Raw genomic sequence first — 12,498 nt, forward strand, 5'->3', positions numbered from 1 at the left:
CTTTTCGTGGCAGCCCAGGAGGGTATATTGACCAAGTTGCCGATCTCCGTTCCTCTGATGTTCTTGGTACATGAAAAGATGCAAGATGTCAGACTGAGATGGATGTTAATTGGGCGGGAAAGGGTGGTTGGAACTGTGATTGGTCATGGATCACGAATCAGAAGGTGCGGTTGATTAAAGGATCGTACATAAGAATAATCGCCGCAGTGAGCTGAAGGGACACTGCGTCTGAAGCCCTTTCGCATCCGTTTTCCCTTTTTTTTTTTTTTGGAATCTCAACCAGGCCGACAAACGTCTAGGTTCCATTCACAACATCAACTATAGGCCGCTAGCCACCAGCACGACGGGTTGATTCAGGTACCTAAAGGTACCGTGGGCTACCCAATTGCTGTTTCAGGACTAATCTCAGGTACAATAAGTACCGTTCAGGTGTTCGTTACGTTTAGCGAAGCCTGCCCCGCTTGGCCGAGACCCTGAAACCGCAGCGACCCAGCCTCGCATTGCCTGCCTGGTCTTCCGCCTGCAAGTTCATCATCGTAGGACGACGAACAACACGTAGGACCCCTAGCATTTCACCCTTCCATATGGGGCGCCCTCTAACCGAGTCACTACCATAGTATTCCTAGCCTAGGTACCGAACCATCGACACGATCGTTGGACTTGCCTTTTGCGCGGGACAGCAATACCCCGCATTTCACAGTCTCTCGAATTGCCTTGTCCCTCGTTCCAGGTTGTTTCCAACGCGCGCGCCAATCGTTTGGCCTCCTTAAATCCAACGATAAAGGCGGCCCTGGTCTTGTCCCTCGATCCGACACGCAATACCACCATGAGCGCCGTCGCAGCAGCAGCGCCCGCGGGCGACCGCCAGCAGCCGCAGGTCCAACCTTGTCGGTACAAGGTGGGCAAGGTGCTCGGCGCCGGCTCGTACTCGGTCGTCAAGGAATGCATCCACATCGACACTGGGCGGTACTATGCCGCCAAGGTGATTAACAAGAGGCTTATGGCGGGGAGGGAGCACATGGTACGTCTGTGAAAGGATTGGGTAGAGTATCGTTGGTTCCTATTGTTCTCCGCTAACCTAGGGGAATGAACCACCAGGTCCGGAACGAGATTGCGGTCCTCAAGAAGGTCTCAATGGGCCACCAAAATATCCTCACACTTGTCGACTATTTTGAGACCATGAACAACCTCTATCTCGTCACCGATCTCGCGCTCGGCGGTGAGCTGTTCGACCGCATCTGCCGCAAAGGGTCATACTACGAATCGGACGCCGCCGACCTGATCCGCGCCGTGCTCTCAGCCGTCGCCTACCTCCACGACCATGGCATCGTCCACCGCGATCTCAAGCCCGAGAACCTCTTGTTCCGCACCCCCGAGGACAACGCCGACCTTCTAATTGCCGATTTTGGGCTCAGTCGCATCATGGACGAAGAACAATTCCACGTCCTGACCACCACCTGCGGTACACCAGGATACATGGCGCCCGAGATCTTCAAGAAGACGGGCCACGGCAAGCCCGTCGACCTCTGGGCACTCGGCGTGATCACGTACTTCTTGCTGTGCGGCTACACCCCTTTCGACCGCGACTCCGACTTCGAGGAGATGCAGGCGATTCTCAACGCCGACTACAGCTTCACGCCGATCGAGTACTGGCGCGGGGTATCCGACAGCGCCAAGGATTTCATCCGGCGGTGTCTGACCATCGACCCGACTAAGCGCATGACGGCGCACGAGGCCCTGCAGCACCCCTTCGTCGCCGGCTGGGCGCAAGGCGGCGAAGGCGCCGACAAAGGCACCAACCTGTTGCCGACCGTCAAGAAGAACTTCAACGCCCGCCGCACTCTGCACGCCGCCATCGACACCGTGCGTGCCATCAACAAGCTGCGCGAGGGCCAGGCTGGTGGTTTCATGAACGGCGCACGCAGTCGCAAACCGGCTAAGGCCGGGAACGAGGCCGGAAACGGGGCCGGGGACAAAGCACAGGACCTATCAGCCACGGACATCTCCTCTAACCCGCGGAAGCCCGACTCCGGTATCGCATTTGGCCAACAGCAACAGCAGCAGCAATTACAACCCGGCAATAGCAATGACAGCGGATACGACACTCAGACGCACGCGATCAACGCCGGAGCGCCCAATAACGGAAGCGAGGACGTCCATATGGAAGACGCTCCACAGGCAGTGCACATCGGCCAGTTGCCACCCACAGCTAACTCGGCACCGTTTAACGCGGTCCCCGACAGCTTGCGGCCTGGAAGCGAGGCGAACAGGGTGGTGGAAACGAGTAAGGGGCTTTGGAGCGGTGCAGGTGGCGGCGGAGGTGGAAATGGGCGAAGGTGATGCGACGAGGGTGGTTGGAATGTGACGATGATGACGACGGCGATGATCATGATCGCGATGGGGTTTACTATGTCGATGCTGATACCAGCTGGGTGCTTTATATACACGTGATGTTTCTTTGTTGGTTGCTAGCAATTTATCAGAGAGTGGATAAGAATTTGAAGCGGAACAGCTTGTCAATGGAGCAAACGTTGTCAATCCTTGAGTATGAACCTTCTTTGGCTTCCTTGTTGTGTCCTAGCTCATGTGTTTGCATGTTTGTCTTACACCTTAATGTCTTGCCGTGAGTCTGGCTTGCATGTGATGCTTCCCCCCGCCAGGGTAAAAGAACTATGGACTTCGGCTGGTGGAAGCTCTTGAATCCGTCAACGATGAAGTGCTCAGAATTCCTTGTGTATTATGCCGTAACCTTGTGACAGGGAAGAAGCCATTTCTCTTCTTCACCTACATCGAGTCCTCTAAACCGTTCGAACCTAAACAACTCTCTCCCCAAAACCTTGACGGGCGTGTCTCTCTCTCCGATAACCCGCTTCATTACTCTACCATGTAGCTGATTCCCGAGATTGTCCGGCACCCCGAGTGGCACTCGGCCGAAAACAGCCAAGCCGTTCGTTCCTTCGCCTCGTCAGGCACGGCGAGGGGGCGGGAAGCCGGAGGTTTTGGAAGTCCTTTGCGACCCCTCGCGGCCCATGCGAAGCCCCGAAGTCCGACAATTAGTGGGGCTGGAGAAAAGCCACACGCCCACATCCCGACGTCCTCTTTCAATGTCCCGGGAAGCGGGAGCTGCCTCGATGGAGGAATCATGTCTACGAAGTATGTCTGTACACTATCCGTACGAGGAGGACTACGAAAAGCGGGCGCTCGGTTGAGCCGAGCACATGTCATGACGGAGTGTTAGTTACCTAGTCAACTATTTACTTGCATTGTGTCTGTTCACGGATATGTCCAAAAGTTGAGTCCGACACGGCCGAGAGTACTTAAAAGGGAAGTGTGGGTTACTAAGACGGCTCGTCCCTGAGTAATCCCCGGTTAGTATCGAGTCGATGGAGAAACGGGAATTCTAGGAAGAAAAATAATTTCTTTCTGAATTTTTTCTTTGAAAAAAAAAAAAAAGAATTTTCGGTGTTCCAACTCCCAGTGGTTGGAACAGCGTGCCCGCCAAGCGGGATCTGCTCATTCTCCACCATGAACTGCCATCTTCGGCGTCTTGGCAAAGTCAACAAGCCCATATCCTTACCTGCCGCTTCCCAGGCCCACAACGCAAATCTCGAAACTGTCTTGTGATAAGTTACTTGATGAAGAAGCACCGTCTCTCTGAGGGCCCACGTCTTCATTCTTCTTACCAGCCCGAGATGTCTCGTGAAAAGAACGAATGGTTCGTACGGGGATCAGCAGGTGACCCCCTGAGAGAACTCGTCGGGCCCAGACTTTATTGTGAACATATACTCGCCGCATCGTGTCATCTGACATCTTACACCCAAAATTTGGCAAGTGTTAGTGCTGGGTACATTATACTATATTAGGGGAACACCCGCCATCCATTCAGTAATCGCCGCCTGGTATTTATTACAGGCACGGCTTCAGGAGGTTGTCGTGTGGAACCAGGCCAGGGTAACGGCGGATCGGGACCACGGTGTGATCTCGTCAAACATCGCGGTTCAAGGATGGGGAAACTCTCCGGATGTTTTTAAGAGGTGCCTAGAAAAATCCGAGGGTCGGTGTGCACCAGCACGAGACGGTCAGCAGGACGAATACCGGCAACCTGGTTGTTGGCATGTGGCTAGCAGGTCGATGGTGGTGGTGTTGACTTGCATTAATGAGCAGCCTTGCCAACATGAGTTAGTTAGTGGTGAATCGTTTGACAAATCCCCTGGCCGATCAGTGAGTTGCATGGTCCGCCAGATCGCTGCTAGCCTGGATATCCCATCGTTTGGTTGAATGATGAGTGAGATGGCTCACAAAAACCCATGCAACCCTGAGTGGAAGTGATGAGAAAGCTTCGATTCATTCTCATTATCCGTATAGCAACCTGGTTTCGCTGGGACGGCACAGCTAAGCAGCGCCAAGGCAGCGTCGTTAGGGCCTCTTTTCTTTCTTGCTGTTTCGTGGGCATTGTTGTCGCATTCGGGTCGAGTTGATTGCCTGATTACGGCTTGGCCAGAGGGCATTTTGGCGCCTGGTTGTGTTGGACGGAAGCGGCGGGTGGTTGGGGGACGAACCGAGTCTTTGTTCTCCCCAACGACCCGACGGCAAGCTGGCCATTCAGAAGCGAAAGCGAGACACGCGAGCCTCGAGACTGCCGGATAACACGGATAGCACGGATCGTTTGTCGCTTGGCGGGCCAGGGATTGGTGTGGTGAAGCCTGGGATTGGGCAGCGGCTCGTGGTGGAGTTCGCTCTTCTGGAGATTTCGGGGTTACGGGAACGAAGTACGAAGTAACAGTACGGATAACTGTCTGTAAACGACGGATTCGGAGAATACCCTAAAAAGCGGAGGCGCCGGGTTTTGTCAAATGCTTCGTCATACCTCCGGGATTTGGGGCGTCAGGCTGAGCTCTCGTTCCTTAGGCTTACTGTTTGGAATTAAGTGCCAGGATCAAAGGTGGAAGTCATTGCACACATTCGATGTGTTCCACGGCGTGAGAGGCGGTGCGATTTTGGCGGTACCTTTACATATCACGCGACAGTGAGCAGGGGCCATGCCAAGCTCCGTCAACGACGAGCGGGGCGGATCTTGGTTCGATTCGCTGGCCAAGTCAGTCACGCGAGAAAGAGCGGAAAAAGAAAGCAAAAAAGTGCAAGTGCACAGGGCAAAAGAAAAAGAAACTAACGCAAAGGTGAGGGGAGTCATTTTGCTGCTCCTTGAGTCGATGGTTTGGGAGAGAGCTGGAAGGGTGACAACGGCGATGATGGAATTGGTTCGGTTTCTCGGCGGTAACTGAGGGGTCGACGGTTACGTCGGACATGCGGCGTCTGCTCTGTCAGCGGGTGCGACGGAGGGTTCCAAGAGGCACAATGGTTTGTGAGACAAACCACCGGACGGGGTACTTGTTGGTTTGCAACGCATCGATGAGCGCTTGCCATTGATGCGATAAGAGAGCAAGATAGTTCTAGACGACGAGGTGACGGGGTCGCGTGAGAGGTCGCGTGCGCATCGCAGCTTGATATGCGGACGACTCAAACCGCGGGGTCGAGGTCGAAGCCGACGAACTTGTTCCATGGTTGCACAAAGCTCGCGGCCGGATGCTGGGCGGCTGATTCCTGATGGAGCGCGCAGCGCCATTTCACACCATTTTTCTGGTGGATCGGACAAGCAAAACTGGATGCCGGGCGGTTTGTCGGTCGGACATTCCCAGAAACCCGTGCCCAGAATTGCAACAGCATTGACCAGAAATAAACCCTGGCAGGCGGGGCAGGCCTTGGCTTGGCGTTTGTTCGCCCCAATGCTCGCCCTTTTTCCGCTGGCCGGATTTGTGAGCGCCTGCATATGAAAGCCGACTCACCCGGGCTTCCGTCCACCGTCATGAGCACCGTTACCCGCTTGCTTCTTGGCTGTACCATCCATCCAACACCGGACTATTACCCGAACCTCTCTTGTCTCACATCAACCGCCTTTTCCCACCCCCTTCCTCCACCAACATCGTCAACATCACCATCTCTCCCTCCTCCCCAACCCCATCACTACTGCCGGTTCTCCTCGTCCAGCGACACGGAAGCCCCAACAACGGCGTATAAAAAACTTCGAAGCATGTATTTGCAACGCCGGTAGCGATCCTCGAGACCCCGATCCCGGTTTTCCGAAGACCTTCCGTTCTGCTCACGAGTGAGCCCGGCCCGTCCTCCGATATTTCTCCGCCTCTTTCCCGTAGAATTCCTCTTTCTCTGTCCTCTTCTCTCTGCTGCCATTGCCCACCATGGCGGCCATCCAAGAATTTCCGGCCATCATCACCCAGACGCCCACCATGAAGCCAAAACTGCTCCCACTCCGGTGGCCCAGCACCCTAGCCCAGCTCAACCCGATACCACACAAGTACCGCTCGCCCCGCAAGCTGCGCCTACAACTCCGGGGCTCCAAGAGTGAGCAACAAGCCGATGATGTCACCAAGTTGCAAACTTCGTTCGATATGTCGCGGTCGCTCCAAGCGTTGCGCACGAGACGGTGGACGCTCTGGGACCTTCAGCATGCCGCCACATTGGGATGCATTCTCTTCTCGCTGGCGATTCTCCCGTCGGCACCATTCATAAAGACGGGTGTGCTGGTCGGGCTCGCGGCCTTGCTCCTCATGCCGATCACACAGCAGTTTTTCCTGCCGTCATTACCAATCTGGACATATCTGCTTTATTTCTTCTCGAGTCGGTAAGTGGTTTGGTTGGTTGAGCGTATTGTTCGGGATTTCTGGCCACGTCCCGTCGCTGCGGCTGGGCTGGAGCCTGAGAATCGGTGTTAGTAGAGAGGTCGGGGATGGTCGCTAACTGCTGGTGTCTCTCGCAGATTCATCGCTTCCGACTACCGGCCACACATCTGGGTGAAGGTGCTCCCTGCCCTGGAGAACGTCATGTACGGCGCGAACCTCTCCAACATCCTCTCGGAGCACACCCACCCCGTGCTAGATATCATCGCCTGGGTCCCCTATGGCCTTGGCCACTTCGCCCTGCCCCTTATCTGCAGCGTCATGATGTTCCTGTTTGCCGCTCCGGGAACCACCCCCGTCTTTGCCCGCGCTTTCGGGTACCTGTCGATGCTGGGCGTCACCATCCAGCTCATCTTCCCCTGCACCCCGCCGTGGTACGAGAAGCTGCACGGCCTGGAGCCCGCCCACTATGGCATGGAGGGTTCACCCGCCGGCCTGCGCCGCATTGACGAGCTGTTCAATGTCGACATGTACACGACGAGCTTCACCACCGCCCCGGTGCCCTTCGGTGCTTTCCCCAGCCTGCACGCTGCCGACGCTATCCTCGAGGCGCTCTTCATGCAGTACTGCTTCCCGCGCTTCCGCCCATTCTTCATCTTCTATGCCCTCTGGATTTCCTGGTCCACCATGTATCTCAACCATCACTATGCCGTGGATCTTGTCGGTGGTGGCATCTGCGCCGCGGTCGCGTACTACATCGCCCGTACCAAGTTCCTTCCGCGCCCACAGCTCGATAAGTCGACCCGCTGGGAGTATGAGTACGTTGAGCACGGCGACCGCCCGCGCTCTATCGACGAAGAGTTTGGCCTCGGCCGGTCGGGATATGGTCTCGGTTCGTTGAGGCGGCCTGGGACGGGCGATAGCGACGAGTGGACGCTAGGCAGCAGCTCGAGCTTCGATTCGATGAGCCGCGGCGATACCCTCTGCGGCAGCAGTAGTTCAACGCCAGGCATCCTGAGCCCCACCACACCGAGCGATGACCACTATGATGTGTGGAGCAAGGTGCGAGTCGCTTCTGGCAGGCAAGATGATGACTCTTCGTCTCATTGAAGGAACAGCCAGCCGTCTTCGGATCCCTGTGATTCATCTCATCAACGCGGTTCAGCGGTTGTTGGGTAGATGAAGGGTCACCCACCTGCACCGCCTACCAGTGCTCTGGTGTTCGCTCTATACGAGGAAGTCGAGACACCAACCTGGCGAACCGCTCGATTCACCCTCGACGGCCTTCGAGAAATCGACGATTCTGATCCTGAGGGAACAACTCCGTTACTGTCGATCGTTTCGAAGCCACCGAGCACGGGTTCCCTTCCTCCCTGGGGGAAGGAAAGGAACCGTCACTCTCGTCACTCTCGCTCCATAGATAAGGACTAGAGGTCCTTTTTTTCAGCCGGCCACGGCTCGCGCGCTACACCGTTGTTAGTACACAGCATCACTCTTCATACAACATACACATACATCGGCACCGGAACTTACAATGGTTTATACCCGCCCTGATTTCAGGCTTTTTTTTCTTCACCTTCAGAGGTCATTTCTTCGTTATATCAAGAACCCTTTTTCTTCCCACTCGTTGCATGGCCTGGCGTGGCATCGCATGGCTAGGGAGGGCATGGCATATGGTTCGGCACGGCGCAGTTCGGGGTGGAATGGCGATTGTATGGGTGGCTTGGTTTGTTAGGGGGGCGTCAAACAGTCAGGCCTAGGCGGAGGTTTGATGGGATGGGAGCTGGGTTGGGAGTTGAGTGGTCGATTCGTCGGTTTGGGCTGGATGGTGGGCGGGAGTGCGGTTATCTTAATAATGGGTTGTGTTCATCTCCCCCCTTCCTATTCTCCTCTCTGAGCTGGTCACCACTGGTCAGTAAAGGGGGGGAAGTGGTAGGGGGTGAGATGAGACGCGACGAATCGATGAGGTGATGAGACCAGGAAACGGGTAATGATAATGGAAATGGGACGGATGGACTGGTAGACGGGGGGCGGGGACACCAAGGGTCAGAGAGAAAATGGGGAAAGGCGGAACGGCGCATCACACACCTTCCGATCCACGGCTGATGTTATGTGGTTGTGGGTTTGTGTCGGTTTATGTAGTCTTGTGTGTGGACCAAGGAGAGATGTCGATTCGATACCCAACATTGTGAGGCCAGGGCGGGGAGGCTGAGATGGGATGGATGTAAATTATAATAGACACTGTATCTCTGTGAAATCTGCGTGGTTGGGGCCCTGATTTCTCTTTGGATTGACTTTCCATGCGACAGTTGGTATGCTCTGAGAAAAACAGAGCGAAGAGAAGGTGACGAAAACAAGAGGGACTTAAGGACCGACGGACAACGGAAGAAAGCCAGACGTTGTCAGCCAGTATTGGCCAATAAACTCGGCTCATGCCAGGAGTAAGCAGAGATGAATATCTGAAGGGAGCGGAAACAATCGGCGTATCGCTTGGTGTGCGCTGAGCGTACTCGTCTGTGTATGAGATCCGCCTGGGGTTGTTGTTGCAGTGCTTGGCTCAGCCCAATCCTACGAGAATCACGCTGGAAGGCTTGGCACAATCCTACACAGTACTCCGTAGTGACATGAATTTTCCTATTCCGGGGCGAGAGAAGAGTTATGTGAAGCCAAGGAGGGCCAAGAAAAGGAAGATTGATAGAAGGAGAAAAGAACAGGAACAAACAGCACAAAATGAAGGGAGAGAGGGAATTTGATCGTGATGGCATGTCGTTGAAGTTGACAACCCCCCTGTCGACGAGGTGTTGAACTCAGCCTCTTCTCCGAAGGCCTGCGTGCCAATGCGACCAAAGGTTATTTGCGGCGGGGAACAACGCCAACCATGACTGCACTAGCGCTGGGCGTGGCTTGGATTTTGAGTTAGTGCAAGGCAGAACGGAGATTTTATATTTGGACGAGAAGTATCCTTATATTTGTGTTTTTTTTTTCATTTTTGAAGGATAAATGTTTCTTCCTCAGAGAGAGAAAAGACAGCAGCAAAAAAGGACGACACCAACGAAAGAGGGAGAAGACGGCCCCAGAGGAGAGGTACGCAAGCGTGAGAGAAGAACGGAGAAATCCGACATGAGGAACTCACGGGTCGTGCTGTGCTTAGCGGGCTTCCTGTCGCCGGGATGCTTGCTGTATTCGGATTGTGGTCGTTTCAGCCGCAGCAGCGCAGCATTACGTCCGTTCAGGGGATCGTTTATCTGTTCAACTTCCAGCATATTACACCATTATATCTCGACGTCGGTCGTTACCTGCAATGGGGCAATGATGCCTGGGAGGCGGGATATATAACTGTGCGCGCCCAACGGGACACTCAACGGGGGGGATTGAGAATTTGACTGAGAAGAGGGAAGACAGTGGCAGAGGAATATAGACGGTTACAAAGTTCCCGTCGAGGAGCGGGGTTGATGGGGGCATGGGACCATCGTCGTCCTCCAAAAACGAATCGGCGGGTGGGAAACCTTGAAAGCTAATGGTGTCTTGAGCTACATAGCTACAGTACGTACAGTACATGGGGGGTAGGGGCCAACGAAAGCTATCAAATCTTCTCCTGGCCCCAACCCAATATCTCACATTTGTGAGTTCCATTCAGAACATCACCCGGTCCAGCCACAGCAACATTTTCCCTTTCGCAAATCCCACTGCCACTTCATCCTCGGAGGCATCATCCTAAAGGGTCCATCCAGTCCGGCTTGTACACTGGCCAAGAAGCGGTCTCCTAGAACATACCCTAGACGAAACCAAGGCGTAGTTGTATGGGGATAGGTCAAATCAAAGCCAAGCAAAAATGAAGATGCCTTCCCTCGGTCAGCCGTCCGTCCATTGACCCCGCGGAGACTCCGGCGTAAATATCTTCGAATGACGCCGATGACGCGTCCTTCATGCTGCATACAAGGGTGAATTATTAATCCACAAAACAGACTTCCACCCGAAAAGGACAACACCCAAAAGCAGACATATTGGAAAATACATAACCACTGCCCAAAGGCGGTTGGTCGGCGCAGGAGAGGTGGAGGGGCAGAATCATGTCAACCCATCCTCGTGATCGGACTCGAAGTTAATCAACTATGAGCGCTTGGTGTCAGGCGACCAGGAAACGCCGAGGGTGCTCTGCTGGTTCCGGCGCTCCTTCCTGCGTTCCCTCGCATTGCCCGCTCTGCCGCTGCCATTCGAGGGAGAGGATCCAAGATGCCCAGTGATGTGCGCCTGCGAATCGCGGTTGGGGGTCTTCAGGATGCTCTTGAGCGGCTTGGAAGGCGTGCTCGGTGCCGGATTTGGATTTGGATTCGGCTGCGCTATCGATGAGGGCACCGGCGCCGATGCGCCGCGCATGGGCTCACGGGTGGAGAGGATGCTAGCGGGGTTCACGGAGCGGTTGTTCATGGGGTACGGCACCGTTATATATTTCTTAGGTGGTGTGGGCTTGCCGGGGATCGGGATTGGTGTGAGCGAGACTCTCCTCATCCGTTGAGGCGTGCCGGGCAACTGGGTCTCGGGGATCCCCATTGCCTTACGCATCTCGGCCATGGACTGGTGGCTATTAGGAGCAACGCTGGTCGCGCGGATGCCCTGCTGGCTTGTTTTCGCGGGTGAAGAGCCTATCTAAGGACTCGTCACGCCGGGGATAACAGGCGGTGGAACCGGTGTGATCTTGGGGGCCTTCTGGGGGCCCTTGGGCTTTTGCACTGGAGCGGGGGAGTCCGTCGTTTGCGACTTGTCCTTACTCTTTGACTTCTTAGCAGAGCGGGTTTCGGATGACGCTGACAAAGTATGAGCCACAGTGACAGGGGCTTCAAGCTTATCCTCCCTGGCCAAGCTAGAGCCGTTCACACGAGCTTTCTTAGACTTCTTCGGGGTAGACGTCGACTCCTCCTTCTTCGGGGTCGCTTTCTCGACGTCACCGTGCTTGCGCTTCTTCGCCGCTACCACCTTTGGTGTGTCAGTCTTGGAACTTAGTACTGGGGCATCGCCCATTTGGACGTCCTCTTCTTCAGTAGACTCGTCGTTGCCCTTGGTGGCCCCAAACGGCCGGTAACGCGCCTTCAGCCCCTTAGGCTGTGGCCGGGGAGCGCCTGTGATAGCGGGCGAAGATACGGCTGCGACCGCGGAGACGGCATCGCTCTTGGCCTCCTGATCGAAGCGAGTCACGCGGGTGATGTGCATGACACGATCGACTGAGTGGTCCACTGTATGAAAGTTAGTTTCTCAACAATCCCGAAACAACCGGGTCTCCGAAGTCAGGAACGTACAAGTCTCATAGTTCGCCCCTGTCTTTCCAGGAATGAGCAGCTTGATGGCATGATTGATAGGCTCTTCAAAGTGGCCGGTGTAGTCGGCGCCGTCGTGGGCAAAAATCGACTTTCCAGTGTGGACCTTGTCGAGGGGAATAACCTGTTTTTGGACGACCTCGATGGGTACAGATTTGGGGGTGGTGAAGTACCAGATCTGCTTGCCTTCGGCTTTGGCCTTTTTCAGAGCGCGGGCAACCGCAGCAGCGTCCGCGTCCTCCTCGGCCTTGCGGAGGTGAAAACCCTGTGAGACGATTTCACGTGGCGCGTTCCTATCGGGGTCTCAGCACATTTCGGGGTTCAAATCTAGCTTGTTAACGTTATAGGGGAAACTAACACTGCGGTCTTTCCATTTTGTTTGGCGACGGCCGTAGATGTCGCGTCATCTTCGCTGCCCGAGTCGGACTCGGATTCACTGGCGGATTCAGATTCAGACTTGCTGACGTGCTTCCGGCTCTGCGCCGACCCATTGG

At 55.1% G+C, this 12,498-nt stretch overlaps 3 protein-coding genes across 3 annotated transcripts; 2 read left to right on the plus strand and 1 right to left on the minus strand.

Moving 5' to 3' along the window:
* Window positions 1-826: 826 nt before the first annotated feature.
* On the plus strand, window positions 827-2,340 carry C8A04DRAFT_29262 (kinase-like domain-containing protein; the record flags this gene model as incomplete). Its single annotated transcript, XM_062780950.1, has 2 exons — window positions 827-1,021; window positions 1,099-2,340. The coding sequence occupies 2 exons, from the start codon at window positions 827-829 to the stop codon at window positions 2,338-2,340; spliced, it is 1,437 nt and encodes a 478-aa protein (XP_062636408.1).
* A 3,914-nt stretch (window positions 2,341-6,254) lies between these two features.
* On the plus strand, window positions 6,255-7,802 carry C8A04DRAFT_37764 (uncharacterized protein; the record flags this gene model as incomplete). Its single annotated transcript, XM_062784000.1, has 2 exons — window positions 6,255-6,697; window positions 6,833-7,802. The coding sequence occupies 2 exons, from the start codon at window positions 6,255-6,257 to the stop codon at window positions 7,800-7,802; spliced, it is 1,413 nt and encodes a 470-aa protein (XP_062636409.1).
* Window positions 7,803-11,339: 3,537 nt separating this feature from the next.
* C8A04DRAFT_12677 (DNA-directed RNA polymerase I, subunit RPA34.5) lies at window positions 11,340-12,212 on the minus strand (the record flags this gene model as incomplete). Its single annotated transcript, XM_062777416.1, has 2 exons — window positions 11,340-11,923; window positions 11,987-12,212. Coding segments are annotated over 2 exons (810 nt in total), but the record flags the coding sequence as incomplete, so codon positions are not given.
* Window positions 12,213-12,498: the final 286 nt, after the last annotated feature.

Source organism: Dichotomopilus funicola (genome assembly GCF_033296635.1).
Source record: "Dichotomopilus funicola strain CBS 141.50 unplaced genomic scaffold C8A04scaffold_37, whole genome shotgun sequence".
Taxonomy (NCBI): Eukaryota; Fungi; Ascomycota; class Sordariomycetes; order Sordariales; family Chaetomiaceae; genus Dichotomopilus; species Dichotomopilus funicola.